This window comes from Syngnathus typhle, linkage group LG2 (assembly GCF_033458585.1).
Source record: "Syngnathus typhle isolate RoL2023-S1 ecotype Sweden linkage group LG2, RoL_Styp_1.0, whole genome shotgun sequence".
Lineage (NCBI taxonomy): Eukaryota > Metazoa > Chordata > Actinopteri > Syngnathiformes > Syngnathidae > Syngnathus > Syngnathus typhle.
In genome coordinates this window covers 8553430-8572395 of record NC_083739.1, presented here as the reverse complement: position 1 = coordinate 8572395, position 18966 = coordinate 8553430, and the positions used below count along the sequence as shown (strand labels likewise).

Below are 18966 nucleotides of genomic sequence, written 5' to 3'. Positions count from 1 at the left end.
GCAAAACAAGTATATAACTCCAACGACATGAAATTACAACGTCGTCTAACTGTTATCCCTTTGAAACCAGTCCATAATATACAATATGTGATGAAATCAGTATCTCACTGTAGTAACAGGACAATTGTCATCTTTGTAGTTTTCTAAAAAACACAAAATAAGCACGTCAAAGACCCCTAAACTCTTCCATAACAAAAATATTCTTGGAAAAACGTGAAGTCCAGTCGACTGTCCATAACACATTTCTCATCATAAACATCAGAACATCTGGTTATTGGGGATGTTTTTAGCTCATTTTTGTCCCTGGTGTGTTGTACTACAGTTGAAAGCACTATTCCAAGCAGACTTTGCATTTTGATAGACACTCATCCATTTCTTGTCATGCTACAATTCTCAGGATCAAGAAATTGCCTTGTGTCCACTCATTCAACTCACCACCCTCTGAGGGGCTTTTGATGGTGTGATTTGTCATCTGAACACACACTGAGTACATGCGGCAACAACATTTCAAGTAGTTGTGTATATGTATAGTATTTCAAGTCATACCTGGGATATCCTGTCCATTGTAGTTCCAGCCGGCCACAGCTAGCATGGATGGAAGCGGAGATCCAGGCCTGCTGTCTCTGTCTCTCTCCCTTTGCCGCTCTCCTTCCCAGTTCCTCTCCGCCTGCTGGGTTATATGTCTGACTGTGTCCTTGTTCTTCCTGTTCTTCCTCCTTCCCGATCCTGATAAGGGCTGCCAGGATCCATCCCCACCTGCATTTGGGCCCCCTATCACCGGATCCCGTTGGCTCTGGGCTGCACCCCTGGGGTTGTCCCGGGGGTGCGAGGAAGAGGCAGGAGACACCTGCTCCTCTTTGACGCTAACAGGTCTGTAGTCATGCGGCCAAGCAGGCTGAGAGTCGTGACAGGTTTCCTCCTGGCTCTCGTGACTTTTGGGGGGTTCTTGGTCCTCCTTGCCATACGTGCTGCCTCCCTCGTGACAGCTGGCGATGGCAGAGTCCCCGGAGGAGTTGGCGGGGCTTGTGCGACGTGCCAGCCAGGGAGAAGTGCTGCGACCAGACATGATGGAGGCGAGGGCTTCGGAAGCCATTCCTACTATCCCACCGCCTCCCAAGCCCACTCCGGGTACTCCCCCTGCTCCAGTTATGCCAACTCCACCTCCGCCGCCTCCACCGCCACCTCCAATGCCAGCCGTGACGACGGGTCCCATTTCAAATTCGGCCAGTTCGTCAGCCATCTCGGAGCGGATGCTGATGTCGAGGGCGGCCTTGATGAAGCGGTGGCACGCTTGGACGATGTCTGTCATCTGCAGGTAGCTGGCCGCAGACATGACCTCAATGACGTTCTTACTTGTGAGGGCGAGGTGAGCAGAGTACATGAAGTCGAGAATGGCTTTGAAGCCTGTCGCCGTCACGATATCCAGATGAGTGACTGTAGTCTGATGATGAGGCTCTGAACCTTTTTTAACCTGGGACATAAAGTGAAGCTGCGTTTATTTATTTAGTAGAGACACCAAGGAGCAACATAAAAGTCACTCCCTTGTCATGACTTCAGCGAGAGTTTGGAACCCCACCTGGCAGTAAAGAGTCTTGAAGTAACGTGAGGAGCCCAGGAGGACGTTCTTGTGGGCCTTGAAGATCTTTCCATCCACGATGACACAGGCGTCACAGAGGATGCCGTGCTGCCGCTGCTCGTTGAGCTCTCGAAGGAGCTGACGGTAGTGAGAGGAGATCTCCATGTCCTCCTTCCTGTTGTTCATCTGGGTATCTGAACAAAAGCCTCTCTTCCACAATTCTGAGAAGACAAAAGAAAGACGATGAAATCGAATTTTCCCTCTTATTGTAATTTTGCAACTCATAATAGTCATATTTACAAACATTACAAAATTTGGTGTTATTTGTGTAACGAGTCATGTTTTTCTCTGTGCTAGATTGTGAAGAAAAAAAAATACACAATTATCTCAAAAATTTTTAAAAGGGCACAACTGCCAAGAAGTCACATTATAAATTTGCAAAAGTGTTGAGAAGGTGATTCATTAAGGCCACATGTGACTGAAATGTACAATTGTGAAAAACAATCTCCAAATCATACACCCCCAACAAGCAATTGACCTTCTCCCAATAGAAGCACTGCAACACTTGGTGTTCTTATTGAGTAACAATTTTTTGGAGGTGCCACAGTTATGTTTCTTTTTTTATTTCACCACCAACAGTGTGGTTGCCATTATTATTGTCAAGGAAAAAGCAGATTGCCTTGGCCACTTTAGGTATATTATACCATAAAGAAAAGATATGAGGGGAAAAGAGGAGAAAGTGTGACTATTTGAGAGACTTTTGGCTCCATTCATTGACTGCACTCGTGCATTACGTTGACAGAGACTCCTTACACTTGGCTTTTTCAGCCTCAGGCAAATGTACAAAAGTACAGCAGAACTATAGTCTGGTATTATTGCAAAACACCCGTTTCCAATATGCTGTATTGCTTAGCGGCGGCTGTCTGGATGACGCTCCATACCTAGAAACATTACGTTTTTTTTTTTTTTAAACCCATGAGCTACGACGTGGCATTTTTGATTGGTGTGACACTTGCAACCCTCCACCCAGGTAGTTGGCTGCCAAAGTGCCTTTTAGATATACAGCAGAGCTTGCATTTTAAATGCAAATACAATGACAGTTATCGTGATCAAGATTAAAATTTGTCTAACTCAATTTTTGCAGCCTTCGTTAAAGCGCGTTGTATGATTTGCCCGTTTTCAAGATGCAAGTTCGAAAAGCTAGGCATTAAATACAAATCAGTTAGCAATGAAAACATTAGGTTTTCTTTACATTATACGCAATAGATGTCATTTGGCTGCTTTACTCTGGAATTAAAAGTACTGGTGTGTGATTCTCAGTTAGTGGTCAGTTAGTGGTCAGTCTCAACCCGAAAAAAAAAAGCCAAGTACTTGTGTCACAAAGTGCTCCGGCACACGGTGCCAAATAAATCAGACCAAGAGACGCAACGACTTGGAAATAAATAAACTGGACATTGTTTCAATTCTACTCTAAGAAGAAGAATAAAGTATATTTAGCAAAAAGAAAGACAAGCCAGGCTAAGGATCTCTCAATAATGAATGTGACATAAAGACAATGACATCAATAGATGCCACATCCCAACCGCTGTAGTTTGATGTCTAAAAACAGCCCAGCAATAAATACACAGAAATCTCTTTTTAAACACCGTCTGACAGGTTGATCCGAAAGTGTGTGTCGGAGAGAGAAAAGGTGTGTGTGTGCGGTGTCATTAGATGTGACAGCCACATTACAACATGTTCACTAAAAAGTTGAGAGGGAGGATGTTGGGGGGGGGGGGGCACACACACATTTAGGGCAGACCACCAAGGCTCACCACCAGCGTGAAATGGAGCATTGAATCAATAAACAAGGACTCGCTTTCACCACAAGACAAAGCTCTCTTGAACTTTCACCTCGGAGCTTCTGGTCTTGCAAAATCGAGGTGATGGATGTGCTGCGAAGAATAGCCCATTTATGACAATTTGAAGAGCGACATGCATGCAAAAATAAACATTCCGATTTGAATTTTGAGATTGCAAACCCAATTGTTATCCACTTTTTTTCTGTTCACAAAAGGCATTTCACACTTGAACACAAAGAGATGCAGGTGATAACAAAAGCTCGGCGGACGAGGAAAGTGACAAAGGGAGACGCGCACGTCGCCCAAGCATTATCGAAACATTGAAGGAGATGGCGGAAAACAAAGCCGAGCGAGCCTAAAACATGAACACGGAACATTTAGGCAGTGCATTAACAGCTGCCTTCCCTGCTCTCGTCTGGACGAAGACTAAATCGCGGGGATGCCGAGCGTTACCAAACGCAGCGGTGATTTGTTTTGGGAACGCCACAGCTGTCAGGTCTGGTGGGCCTCTCGGAGAGATGACAGCTTGCCTGGGCCAAGGTGACAGCAACGTTTGCTGCGGGGCCGGCACACTTCAGGTCACGTTTAGCAAAGCTCTGCTCAACCTGATGGCTTGTAGGATCACATAAATCCTCAATGTCTCCCACGTCCGCTCAGACGTGTCTCCTGTGAGCAGAACTGGATCAATTTTTGCTCATTCATAACCTTTTATTGAGAGTAGCGTTTATTTAACCAGCAAAGATTGAGAAATGAGTAGATGTGTAAGGCAACACGATATGTTTTTTTTTTTTTTTCGGTGTTTTTCCTCTGGCTGACGCATTGCTGAAAGAAATCTATTGCTGTTCTAACCTTGAGATATCTTTTTTTTCTTTCTGCGTTGGTATGATGGAAATATCGAGAGTCTTCTCCAATCACCTTTGCAGACAAACTTTAAAGACACAGCACCCTTTCTCTTACTTCTCAGGGCCACTTGCATTCATTTCTATAAAGTAAAAACATTATTACCGCACACAAGACCAGAAAAGCCTTCAATCGTGAAAGCGCCCTGCTAATTATTTTTTCTCGGTAGCTAGAGAAACACAAGGTCAATCTTCAACTAACTTCTTAGAGGAAACTGAAATATCACAATACGGCCATCATCCTTTCATTTCAAAAAGTCAAGCGGAATCCTGATACTAAATTCACACTGTCACACTGAGAAGCAACATGTTGACACTACAGCCCGGAGAAACTTAGACAAACCACATTGCTTGAAAAATGACATGACACTTTGAGCTCTTCTTACTTCCGTCCCTGAGCTGATCGGAAATTTCAAGCATAATCTTAAAACATTGTACGTCTTTTAATTGTATTATGTGAGAGACTTTCATAAACGAAACGAAACGTTTAACCCTCGCTGCAAAAACTATGCTACCTGACGGAACGCAACATTTTACACGAGTTGAGATGGAAGAGGTGATGATGTTGTACCAGGACTGATTGTCAAGCAAGGCGGAGATGACATCAACCTGTCCTCACTTGTGTATCATGCAAATTTTCCGTATAGTGCAGCTAATGGGGCTGATCTAATCTCTAAGTTTTTTTTTGTTTTTTTTCACTTTTGAGCATGAATCGTAATCCAGGAATCCAAAATGAAATTTTGTGAACAACCACCACAACCAGGAATATCATGACTAAAACAAACACCTCAGAAAGGGGGGCGCGCCCCACTATTTGAGAAGCACTGCTCTAAACGCATGTCCAGAACCAACAATCCCAAATCTCTCCACTGTTGTTCCTCTTTTTTTTTCTTCGAGATTTACTCGACATATAAAAATATCTTCATCCTTCCTTCCATGAATTTTCTTCAGAAGACACAAGATGGCTGACATTTGGTTTTGTTTCAGTGAAGGTGCCACCAGAGCTCCGAGACTCTGTCATCCTTCTGACTCCAAATCAGAAGTGACTGTCGTCGTTCAGCACACACACACACACAGAAAAGAAATCAAGGGCCCCCTTGCTCTGAAATCCCACATACACATTGTTACTGTCCTCAAACATACAAACGCATATAAGCGCTAAAACACACACGCTTAGCAGAGCCTTCGTGGTGTTGCGGCTGCTTTGTGGCGGTCACATCAAGTCACTTTAGGCAGACAACTAAAGTGATGAGACGTGATGGAGTGAGAGGACGGGGCTTCTTCCTCCTTGTGTGTGTCTTTCTATTCAATTTGTCGCTCCGAGCCTGTCCTCTGCTTCCTTGACCCGAGACCAATACAAACGACCTTGCGGACCAAACACGGAGGCAAACTTTGTTTACATGAGCTTTCCCTTGGATGGCTTCCTCTTTAAAGGGGAAGTTGACCCCAAAAAATGCTTTACAATATGTTGTATTTTTTCAGAACGTGAGGACATATTATCCTTTAGCGGCCGGTAGGCTGCTCAGAAAATTGCCACCCTCATCTAATCATGGTGCATACAAATTGCACTTGTCTCCTTAGAAAATGTCACAGTTCTGCGCATTACTTGATAAAAGGGGTTTCAACGGGGTGAACAAGTGAGCAACAACAGAGTTGAAGCTCTTCAAACAGAATGGAGTCAGACTGTGTTTTGACCGCCACACATCTGAGGTGCATGGGCAGAAAGTATTATTTAATTGAATGCTCATTTTCAATGATTGGTTATGTCATCACTCTTTTGCAATTAGATGAGCAGCAATGATTCTACGCTCACTTTCGCTTCACGACATGAGGGCAGTCAAAGGTCATGGTGAAACGCAAGCACGGAGGCAGAGCGGGACATGAGGAATCCAGAAAAAAAAAAGGAAGTAAGACTAGATGAGGTGAAGAGATATGACCGATAGACAACAAGTGAAAGGCAAGAAGGAAGAGGAAAATGAGTCAGGCAGCCAATATTTTCAAACAGCTTTGCTTCCACTCAACTGGGCATCAAGGCCATTATCCCGGGGTTAATCCCCAATCCGACAGAGCTGGCAGCCTCCCGGGACAAGCCAGCGTGTTCACCCATCAACAAGGCTGGAAATGAAAATAACACGCACACACACAATGCCAGCGAGAGACAGGTAGACCAGCTACATTAAAAAAAGATATTAGGAATTATTATTCTTAGCTCCTTCAGTTTCTTCTTTTCATCCTGCACTCTTTTATCTCCTCCGTTCTCATCTTTGCTGCGGTTCTTTACATCTCCTATTTCACATATTCTTAATATCAAGTCCCCGTGCACCTACCTGTCCCCATCAGCTTTGAGCATGCTGTATTTGCCACCTCCACCTCTCTTTCCCTCCGGCCGTTTGGCTGGCCGCTTTCCTGGAAGCCAGGGTGGAGGGCAAAAGGATAGTCATGTCATGTGGAGAGGCACCAAAGAAGATCCAGGAGGCTTAGGAAGACTTAATGCTACTTCCTTCATCCACCTTCATTCCCTTCCATCTTAACCAGCACCTGAAAACTCAGGTCAACATCCTTCAAGTCAGCCTCGGTCACCCATCAAGCTCTGGAGATTCAATTTCTGTGAGGGACTTAGCCTCCAGTTTTGAGCCTGTCTTAAGACATTACTATACTGGGCACCATCTCATTTTCTCACCTCCGGCTTCACGAGGTGTTAAGCCCGGGAGGGGATCGTCTTGAAATCCAGTCACACTAATAAGAGACTAGGATCATCCCAAAATGTCGGTTTGTTTGGCTCATCAAGCCCTTAGGTGACCCCCATGACACCAGTCAGTGATACTGCATGCATGTGACTGTATTGTGGATGTATTGTAGTTAGCGTTGGGACAAGATTCACCAAAAATGACACTGTGCCGAAAAGCAGTCTGGGAGGAGCAAACATTTTTTAGAATCAGATCATGGGTTTTTGGAGAAATTTGATTTAAAAAGAAAAATGCCCTCAAATTAAAGTGAAGCAGTAGAATGTAATTATTTACTCAAGCATTTTAGTTCCACTGCCACTCAGGGAAGCCCTTCTCCAATTGGCTGTCAAGTTGCAGTTCAAAATAGTTTGTATAGGTCGAAATTTCGAGGCGTTGTTCAAGGCAACGCATCAAAATTACCGTGTTTCAGACAGCGTCAAACATTTACATTTGTAAAATCCTCAATAATCAATAAATTATTATTTGATGGTTGAAATAAACGTTAATTGCAGCCTACTAATTGCAAATGTCATGTAATACATTTTGAGCGAATATTTTTTTATTGATCATTTGTTATGGAGGATTTTAGAGGTCTTTAAAGTGTTCATTCCATGATTTATTTATTTTTTATTCCACAAAGATGGTGCACCCTTGTCATTTCCTTCTCAATGTGTATGCGTGGTTTCTGGGCTACGTTCCTCTCTACGCCCGCTCGGCCTCCCATGGTAACAACATGATGGACGACCTGGGGCTTAGCCTAAATTTTCTCTCTATTAAAAGCTGTGAAATGCAAATAATAAAACATCTCATTACTGTAGTTAGAAAAGTCAAATGAAAAGGTGTGGGAGCTGTGGGAGGAGGTGTGGATGATTGGAGCCCTAGGACAAAAGAGGGGTTATAAAGGAAGGCGGAGGACAGGATGGGGCGTGTGAGTGGGAGCAGAGGATGTCAAGGCAAAAGGAGGGAGGATAGAGGAGTTGAAGAAGACACAAACAGATAACAAGACAGTGAGTCTTTGTTTTAGAATCGCTACCGTTAGATTAGCCAGTAGGCCAGACTTCAACCGCTATGTAAACAGAGCTGGGGAAAAAAAATGAAAAATTATTCTGAATTCTTACAATCATCTGTCATACTTTGGAATGACAGAATACAGTAATGTTTATGGAGATTGGGACATGGACACAATTGTCATCATTTTGGCTGTAAAATGAAATCAACAAGATGTGCGTTAAATGCAGACTTTCACATTTAATTTGGAGCAGGAAAATAATAGGACAATAATAGGAGTGATCATGAATCAAACTTTTATGTTTTCCCTTTTTTCCAAATGCTTGCAGTGAATTACAAGAGAGATTAGCAGTCAACTGTCCCATTACTTTTGGCCCTTCAACAGTGGGGAAACACATATACAACAAACTGTTGTAATTCCTGCATTGTTCAGTTGGTTTAAGATGTAAACGCCCTTACATTTAACGCAGAAAGTCAGAAGGGATTGTGAATCATGTCAATATCCCAAACAATTCGCAATATGAGTCAGAGGTAAAATCAATCAAAGGCTTTACAAACTGATACATGCCAAAGTGACAGTGGATGAGGAATTTATGTTCACAAAAAAAAAGAAAACAAATCACAACGCCATGTGAGCTCATTGTTGTTTATTAAGATGTGTGCTTTTTGAATGACTGGATGATAATGACTCACTGGTGGCGAGCTATCTGGTGCCGAGGCGGGTGTTCAATAGAGAGAGAGCGAGAGTGCGTGTGTGCAGGGTACCTGGTGGTAAAGTCACTTACTAAAAAAGCAAACAGGCATCCTTCTTAAATTCTAAATTCTTCTAAAATTAACTTTCGCTCACAATAAGTTCAGCTAAGAAAAGGGGAAAAAGTGTGATGTCACCACCCCCCATACACCCTCCCCTTCATGGGCAAATACAGCAAATCTAATTTTCAAACACTGCAGAGTGCGCGAAAAGCAGGAAAAAATATACAACATTCACTGGCTTCCTGAGTCTATCATACAAGTGATTTACATACAAAGACGTGTTTATAAAAGCGCACTTGTATAGAATGGCCTGAGGCTGCCGTGTCACTCATCAACCTGATCAAAACGCCGCCACAATCAAACAGGGAGAAATCTTGGAGCTCTTTGGCAAATCTGTCCTTCAACAGCAGAAAAAAAAAAAAAATAATAATAATAATAAAAAAAACGAGGTGAGATAAAGGGAGAAGAATCAAGCAGAGAGGAGAGGGGCATCTAAATATAGAAGGACTCACATTTTTGGAGTTGGAGAAAAGACGGTGAAGGAGAAGAAGGACCGGAGGAGATGGGAGTGCGAGAAAAAAAAAGAGAAGGAAGAGCGATGGAGAACAAAAGCAGTGTTGTGGCGGATAAAGACGAAAAGTAGCTTGAGATCGATGTTCAATGGACTAACAGAGAACTGGGCATCGGGGACACTTGAGCGGAAGACTCAATGTAGCACGTTTCCACTACAAATGTTCATCAATCAACAGTTCAATATGTGTTGTTATATTACTTAAAATGTTGCTTTGAAAGAAGAAATATTGTATAATCAATGTACCGTAATTTTCGGACTATAAATCGCATTTTTTTTTCATAGTTTGGGTGGGGGAGCGACTTATATACATATGTTTATTTTTCACTTTTTTGGGCATTTTATGGCTGGTGCGATTTATACTCCGGTGCGACTTATAGTCCGTAAATTACGGTAATATTGTCAGATAAGCTCGCAGACACAAAGTATTTTTTATTAAGCGCAAAAAAACTTAAGCAGCAAGCCGGCGTGAGTCGCTTAGTTGTGTATCAGTTGTTTTTTTTACCCCACCGATAGCCAAAGGTTGTTTTTCAGACAGATATTTTTTGGGGAGGTAAAAAGAAAAAGCAATGTAAACTTTGCTTTGTTGTGCCTCAAGGCTACAAACTCGTCTGTGATGAATCTCCAAGTCTCATGGACAGCCTCACATTTGTCTTGCTCCTCTTTCCACACGTCTCCTTTTCTGTCTGTCCGTCTGTCTTCTTGTCTAAAGTGGGCATTGACATTACATAAACTGACACAGTTTGACTAACACGAAAGACGGCCGCGACTTGCAGGCTTATGGTGCTGATGGTAAACTCCTGCAACCCCTGCAGCCATGAAAAGCGAATTAATTTGTGCAACTGGCACGATATACTCCATCAATAGCCAAGGACGACGCCCACCTTGGAAATTCCATTTGAAGAAATCACGCAAATGTCCCTTTTTTGTGAGGAAGGGACGGTATTAGGTGTCCGTGGAAATGCCGTGAAGAAAAATCAAATGGGGGGGGTGAGACAGCACAAGGAGGTGTACAGAGGTGAGAAAGCGATCTAAAAAAAAGAGGGCAAGGAAGAGTGACAATGAGTGAAAGGTGTGAGCTGAGACAAGATGAAATGAAATGACAAGTGATGTTGAAAGTTCACCGTGAGAATTAACAGAGCCGCAGACAATGAGGCCACCGCAATGAATCGACGTTTTGTTTTGTGTTCACATACAGTCAACGTAAAACTAAGTGGGGGGAAATTCGCCCCTTAAAAGAGGATGTGGACTTTTTCACTTCTGTTCAGGTCTGGCTTGATCACTCCTGGTTGAAAACAGGAACTGAACTCAACAAAAGACTTCCAGCAACAATGACTGATCTCTATTTTCAAGAATACCCATGGACAGATGAGACTACACACTCATTACACACACAAGTGATTTGTTTCAAGAAACTCAAAATGTCAAGCATTAACCATTTTCAAAACAAGCACACTCACTCTGATTTCTCAATGGCAATTCAGACAGTTTCATAGTCAACAGTTATTAAAGCCGAACTAGGGAATCCACTTATTTGCTATACCTCTCGTTGGGTTGACTTGGGTGAGAGGAGGGGTACACCCTGGAGTGGTCACCATTGGGACAAACATCCATTCGCATTCACGTTCAAATGCATGTACAATTCAGACCACGTGTTTTTAGAACGTGGAAGGAGAGAGGAGTGAGTGAAAACCCACGCAAGTACAGAGAGAACATGGAAACTCCACAGAGAGAAAACAAAAACTGTCAAGGGTAAATGAAGTCAAGATGACAAATGTGAAAGCAATAAAATAGGATGTGTGATCATTTTGGCATTGACACTGGCGCTAGACAACAAGAGCGGGGTTGTTGCTCCATTTAGAGTGCGACGACAAAGAAAATGTACAGTACAGTGCACAGTGTAATTGCCATGGCAATGAAAATGAGGCTCTTGTCTTTGTTAGCTACTAAAGGTCTATTTTAAATGAAGCTGAGGCAATTGTTTTAAGGTAAAAAAAATATGACACAATATTGTGTTGCAGGTTAGAAGACTTCAATTAAATGTGGCTCTTTCCAGGAAAGTATTACATCAGGAACAAAACCTGCAAATTGTCTTTGTGATTTTGTAATTATCTTCAGGAACAATAGCAAAGTAGTCATGCATTAATTCCCGAGACACCTTTTCTGTCTTATGATCTAGTAAGCACTATTTCATATAACTTTGCGACTTTTTTTTTGTATAACTATTTGTTTTAAATATTGCAGAGCTCTCTTGACCTTTTAAATTGCCCCATTGGGTCAAAGGCAGCAACACTGATGCTGCATGGTACCCTCATAGTAACTGTTGCACTAACAGGATATATAAATATGAGCAGGAATGAGAAAGGGAACAGGAAGAGGGTGAAAATGTAAGAGGGAGGAGAGCAAGGGTAAAAATGAGAAATAGAGTAGGGGAGGCCACAGGAGGCACCTGGCCCACTTACAGTAGGGTGACTGGAGGAGGAGGAGAGGCGGGGGATGAAGGAGTGGGAGGAGTATTGGAGCAGGATGAGTGGGATGGATGGAGTAGAGGGCACGGAGAGGACGGGGGCACGTGTGAGGTGAAGCAACCAAAAGGTGAGCAGAGAAGAAAGCTCTTTACTCCAAGTTACGTTTTAATACATTTTACAATGATATATATGAGTGATATATATGTCACTCCAGAATTTTGGTTCACATACTCTGAGTTTAGAGCCATTTGAATTAAATATTACTAGTTCTACCATCAAACACCATCAATTTAGTTTTGGCGTTCATTCATCTTATTTCTATCAAAATATTTCATACTGTCAATTTAAATAATGCATAAATACCTTGGGACCTAATACTGAACCTTGTGGAACACCATAATACACTTATACGATGTGATTGTGAATTATGAATTTAGAATCCATAAAGAGTTATATTTGATTAATCTGCCATGCGTGTTAGGGTGCGAATGAGATCGTCCCGTCCATAGTAAGACGAGAAAGACTGTATACCCCGCCATCTCGCACTCGCCACCTACAACTCTTCTAAAACTAAACCCTGTATTTAGTTTACCTACCTTACCAACTGTAGTTTTCCAGTTTCTCACACTTGATGTTGAATGAGTGTTAGAGAAAGAGAGAGCAACAGAGTGCGAGAGAGCGAGAGAACTTAGAAAAAGATGGCCAAAATCTCATGCCACCCTACAGACACAGTGCAGATGTAGTTTCAAAAATATGGGGGGGCTGGGGGTAAAACAGGTGCGATGGAGAGGACGTAGGAGGGGACCGGTAGAGAAAAAGTGGCCTTGTGATGCTTTGAATGGAGGTGGTACGTGGGCGTGTGACGAAATACTAACACCTCACCCAAAGTATGAATAAGCGACCACAACAAGCCGACAAAAGGTTCAATCTCTTCTCCCGGCGCAACCTGCCTATAGCACTAATATCTCGTAATTCCACCCACAGTCCTCGCTCTACCTCACATCAATGAATATTTCATGTCCTGATGGCACTTTTAAAGCAAAAACTAATTAGCAAATCCGAGTTGATCTGGCATTAGTCATATCAGGCCAATTAAAAGCCAAGTCCTACTGTACATGTTAATGGCAGCCAAGTGGAATAATTGTATGTTGAGCAGAGGAGTGAATGTTAAACAGGTCTTGTTAGCGGCACTTTAGCACTCCAGTTCACAACTGGATTACCAAAGTCCGCAAAGCCGGATAATGTTCAACAGCGGCAAGCAAAGAGCCCATCCATTTGTTAGTGTCGCCATCAAGTCCACAGGGTCAGGGATGACACTCCAAGTCGCAGGAATAATCAATCCTAGAGATACAAACTGAAATTGTTTCTTGACAAAGGTCTGGAAAATACTTCAATTTAAATTCATCCTTGTCCATTGAAAAGAATTGAAACCTGTATAGTTGACTTTCCAGTAATACGTTTTTATTTTTGGGTATGCTTCTAAAGTGGCCCTTAGGTTTTAGAGGTTGCCAGGTGCTTTAGACCATAATGGGTTAAATCACTCCAGTCTCCCCCCCCCCCCCCCCCCAAAATGTACAGTTGACCATCAAGTGCTCAGGTCAGATGTGTTGTAGGAGCAGAAAGCTCTTTTTCCACCATGTTCCTACTTGTGTCACATATAGAAGTGAGCAGACAAAGTGTGTGGATTCTGTTTCTAAACTGATGAGTTTGGATTAGGATAGACTGTGCGGACCCGGAATAAACTATAAGACGCATATTAAAAACAACAACATAGCTTGCTTTTGGTTTCATCAACCCCTCTCTCGTTTTTCTTTGCCACGTTCAGCACATCTTTCTCTCTCTTACCTGAGCTTTGATATGGAAATCTGGCACCAGGCAGAGCCCAAGGCTAGCGGACCATTTCTGAAGATGTATTTGCTCCAAGCCACTCAATTTCTCATCAATTGCTCACGCTGTAGTATGTATAAAAGATAAATTCATTCACTTGAAAAATATCAACTGACAAGTATGTACTTTTTTGGGGGGGGAAAGCTTTCAGCAGCGTCCACACTTAAACTTACACCTTCAGTAGAAGTCGGGCTGATCATCTTTCTGCACAGAGTTTAAGACTCTTAAGTCACTTATAAATGAACAACTAAGAGAGTGCGCGGGTGTGTGCCCGCTGGCATGCCTGCCAGGTAATTACATTGAGGATGCCCACTCTGCGCGTCCAACATTCCGAGTCATTCAAGGACAACTGGCGCAGCATGCGAGAAGAAGTTGAATAAATAAATGATAATACATTTGAATTGATGCTGACCAGAAAAATCTGCTGTTTGTCTTGAATGAAATGAATGAATGGAATGAATGAATGAATGAATGAATGAATGAATGAATGAATGAATGAATGAATGAATGAATGAATGAATGAATGAATGAATGAATGAATGAATGAATGAATGAATGAATGTGTATGGGTGGATGAATGAATTCTAGTTAATAAACAAGAATGAATGCATATTTAGTTCAAATTGATTTCCTCATTGAAAACTCAGTAACCAAGAATAGAGACAAAAGGAGCTCCAATGGACATGCAGGTGCATGCATGCGAAATACAAGCACCATCACATCTATGGAGACTTGCCTGTGAGTGTGTGTGCGTGTGTGCGTGTGGTGGGGGTCGTTCATGTTGAGGGTACGTCAAACTCACCTGTTCCTAATTGGGGGGCGGGGAGATGAGCATGTTAGATAGGTGGACAAAAATGACAGATGCTCCACACACATCCCCCACTGGCTCCCCACCAGGATTAGGAGCACCTGTATTCACAATGTGCTACGGAAGGCAGTTAATCTAAAAAGCTTTAGGAGTTGTCCGAGGTGGGGGGGGAGCAGCCCGCAATTGGCTCCAGCTCACTGTGAGCCAAAGCCGTGAATCAAGTAGTGAGAAGGATAACATTCAAGATGGGATGCATACAACAGTCAACTTTGGGGGATCTCTTTTAAAGTGAGAGCAAACAGTTAACCCAGTGGCCTGCTAGCCAGGTGAACACATTAACAAGTTATCACTACAAAGAAATTGGCAGAGATAAAACAATGTGTGAAGCGTGGATCCTGTTACGGACCGTTTGACCTCTTTTCCGCATTTCTCTACAGTCATTAAGAGGTGTATGGTTACCATCTACATAAAACACACACACACACTAGGGGGGGGGGTTAGTACACTGCGTCCCTGGGGATAGAAGCCTACTAAGCAACTAGCACACGTCAGCCTACAACCTACACGGGGGCACCGAGGACCTCCTACACACCAGCAGGCTCGCACATACACCGACAGAGAGGGGGCAGCGTCACGAGCCTCCAAACTGGCACCCGAATCATGCCGTGCCTCCCCCACTTATTGCGGGCATTGCGGCAGCATGTGACTGAAAGCTCCGCCCCCCTCGTAAATAGTACGCAGACACGCCGCTCATTGCTTCAGGGCCCATGAGCAAGGGACTAAACAAACAACTGCAACCACCTCCAATTTAGCCAACCCAAATCCTATCTTCAACCCAATCTGCACAAAAAGCTCACCGGTCAAATGTCGCGTTGACCCACCAGTGCTTGCTTACTCCCATCCACACTCCAACTAGCATGTGGACCACCAAAACCGAGCAGAAGATGTGTTCAAATCTCACCTCAGGTCATCATCTTTATAAAGTTTCAGACATAAGGTCAAACCCGAGTGGAAAGTAGTTTATAATCTCACAGGCAACGTGCAGCTAATATTTTTTCCATCTTACAGTGGATTTCGCCCCCGCATGCCTCCTCCACTCACCTTCTCACTGCCGTCTTGGTCAGTGGTTAGAGCATTGCTGTGTACACACACACGTGCCGCGATGCTCTTCTTGTTAGGGTAGCACAAAACACCACCTCAGGGAAGCACAGGGCTCCTGAGGCAGACCAGGTGGTGTCAAGAAAAGATGCAGCGAGAACTTTGGGGCCAAACAAAACTGACGGAAATATACCTACACAGACACATATAATAGAATATGTAATCCTACAATAATTGAATAACTGAATAAAGGAATTTGGAGGGCTTACCATATCAAGCTAGACTTCTTAACCTGGAATGACTGAGGAAAAAACAACTGTACAAATCCGATCGGGCCTTAAGACAATTTGGGAAATCAGCAGACAGTCTTTTAATCCAAAAATCCTGTTAGTTGCTGTCAAACTGTGCCGTGTGGGGCCCTTGACGCAAAGACTTTTTCCGTGGCTTTGTTATAAACTAATTGAACACAAACCCGATAAAGAAAGAAGACAAACATGAGCAACAACTGCAGCACGGACGCATCCAACATGCAAACTCCAGCCAGAGCCGAGATTCGAACCCAGAACATCAACGAGCCACTATGTCAATAATAGCATCCACTGCACATGAAGCGATGTGGGCAAAAATGACTAAACTGGACAATGACGAAAAAAAAATTCACAGTTGGCGACTACCTCGCACTCGTCGAATGACCTGCGCATATATAACGAACACTATAACACTGTAAAAGAAAGTGCGCCCCCTGGTGTTCTTGTCAGGAAACAACTCTTAGAGGTGCTACTTACACTGCATTGTATTCTTTTTTTTTTTACTGAGGAAGCTAAGAAGTGGCTTGCCATGGCCAGGAAATGACAAGAAATAAGATTATTTCAGAGGCTGTGACTATTCACACTATTTATTGACAGCAGTCGTGCTTGACAGAGACTCTCCACACTTTGCTTTTTCATCCACAGGTGCATATCACTGGAACACCCCCTCCCATCCTCCAAAACGATCCCTTTTCAAATCCCCCCCATGCCATAAAACAGGATGTTTGTTTAAATACGCCTTCAAGCTACACTGCTTGGTTTAAGTATTTGTTTGAAATCAACTATCTTTGTTCATCTCAACGATGTTAGCTTTATAGCTATAAGCAAAAGAAACAAAATGCATTTCCACTAGATGGCAGAAGGTGCAACCAACCTGTGTCCACCTGTTGCCATTCATACTACAGAAAACTGCCTTGTAACTTAAAATCCCAATATTTCCCACCAAATACGTTTGTTTGTGAGACGAGATGATCATATACGCTCTTATGACCTTTGATGTGACATTTTTCCAATTAAAATATTTGCATTGGCAAAAGAGATCATGCATTTGCTTGTTAAGTTTGGTCTGTTGAAACAGAAGAAATTTCAGCTGGACAAAGAATCCCTCTTTGGAGGTTAACTGAGGCCAGACGGAGGAGGGTTCATGTCCAGTCTTCCGCCCTGCAAGCAGCCGAACAAGCATTGCAGCCAGCCCCCGCAAGAAAGCGCTCCACAGCCGTAAGCGGTCGCCTGTTGCCATGATCACATCAACGACTAGTTCTTTGGCATCAAAATAAAAGTTTCATTCGGAAAAGTCAACTCGGAGAGTGGCGTGTCATCACAAGCAAAGGCAGACAAGTGCGTGCCGTGTTCAATTGGGTGTGATACACCACGCGTGTCAATGAGTGACAGTTTGCACAAAGCGGCAGACAGCCGAACAGGTACTTTCACACGGCTCACTCTGGGGAGCCTGTCACAGCGATCCGACGGAGCCACCGTAATATTGATTCTTATTTCTGTGAAACTGAAATAAACACACGGGCAGGTACCTCGGTGTCGGAGTTGCTGGACACGCCAGGGGAACTAGTAAAAATACATCACTGAAATAAGCACAGACATGCAGCGTGGCTCAGTCTTCGAAAGGGGATTAAAAAAAAAAGAAAAAAAAAAAGGGAAGCTTCTTACTTGAAGCAAGTGAGACATACCTGTTACCCCATGGGCTCTGAATGGGCTGCACGGCGATCGGTGTCGCTTCCCTCCGAGTCCAATGTGGTGTGACAGCCCCGAGAAACAACACGGTAAAGGAGGATGAGTGCAGTGTGGCGGGGCGGGGGGGAGGGATGTCCACTCGGAAAGCTCTGTCCTCTCTAATGCGTGTCTTTTCTGCCAAGTGTAATTCCCCGTGTTTTCTCCCACTCCACAGCCCCGCTTTCTCTCGCTCTCCCAGCTTCTCCCTCCCCTGCTCTTCCGTGTCTTGCAATCATGAGCCTCCCCCTCGCTCTCTCCCTCCCCCATTATACTCTCTTTCTCTCCCCCGCACGTCTTCCTTATCTCTACCAATCACATTTTTTCATATTTTGAGGAATAAATAGATGAATATAAAAAAAATGAAAATAATCATTGTCAGGGGATAAGAAGTGATGATTATTTTGAACACTGAGAAGTGATGATAGTTTTGGACATGTCCAAAATCATCATCACTCCTCCAGACGCCACCGATGTACACATTTCAAATTAATTAATTTTTCATTTTAGAATATGATGTTTGTAGAGATAGGTGGTCTTATTTTCATGGTAACATTAAACAACATATTTCAAGAAAAAATCATAACATGGGTGGAAAAAATGGGAAGTTTTTTGGACTGAAATTGCTTGGTGACATTAGTGCATTTGTGGTTGTCCCATTGCTATTTGCGAGTTGCTTTATCTTTGTTACAGCGGCTACCTTGTATTGTACTACTACTACTATTAATACTGATGATGATATTATAATCAGAATAAGAATAATCATAATCACAACAACAACAACAGCAATAACAATAGATGTGGATGATTGTGTTGTGGCATACTCACGGGTGGTACGAGCGGTATCGGTTGCCATGGGAGTGATCAGGGGCTCAGGGAAAGCCATTCTCTCTGGTGGTAACCATAGGAAAAACACTACTTGATGATGGGGTGATGGCGCAAGGATGGAGTGTCATTTGACAAAGTGACGTGTCATGCATGTGTCATAAAAGAAAAGAAAACCCAATGTCAAACTTAAAGTTCTTAGTTCTAAGTGTGTTATATTTTAAATATTTTCTTCATCAGCTGCAGCAAAATTAAATCTACAAAGCATTTACAATCAAAAAAATGGTTTATATTCAAAACATTGCATCTACTAGCTCTACTTGCAAAAAACAAAAGATCCTAACATCATCAACATATATTTACTAAATTGTGAGCCAATCTGAAATTCTTTTTGCAGCTGTCTTTGCGATCAAGAAGTTGATGTACACCCCTTTTAATTTGCACTACACTTCTTCTGACGGCCGTAGCGTACT

General features: G+C 43.0%; 1 protein-coding gene across 2 annotated transcripts in view; it reads right to left on the bottom strand.

Annotated features, from left to right (window-relative positions):
- The window catches only part of zbtb46 (zinc finger and BTB domain containing 46), a 51671-nt gene extending 33774 nt beyond the window's left edge, over nucleotides 1–17897 (bottom strand). The window contains exons 1-3 of one of the 2 annotated variants that reach the window (XM_061272088.1): nucleotides 17629–17897; nucleotides 1577–1797; nucleotides 547–1471 (exon numbers count right to left, since the gene is read on the bottom strand). In XM_061272088.1, the coding sequence (XP_061128072.1) occupies nucleotides 547–1471; nucleotides 1577–1762 (1111 nt within the window). In that variant the 5' untranslated portion in view covers nucleotides 1763–1797; nucleotides 17629–17897. The remainder of the gene's footprint in view (nucleotides 1–546; nucleotides 1472–1576; nucleotides 1798–17628) is intronic. The other variant, XM_061272089.1, reaches the window with a different exon arrangement.
- Between the last annotated feature and the right edge of the window lie 1069 nt (nucleotides 17898–18966).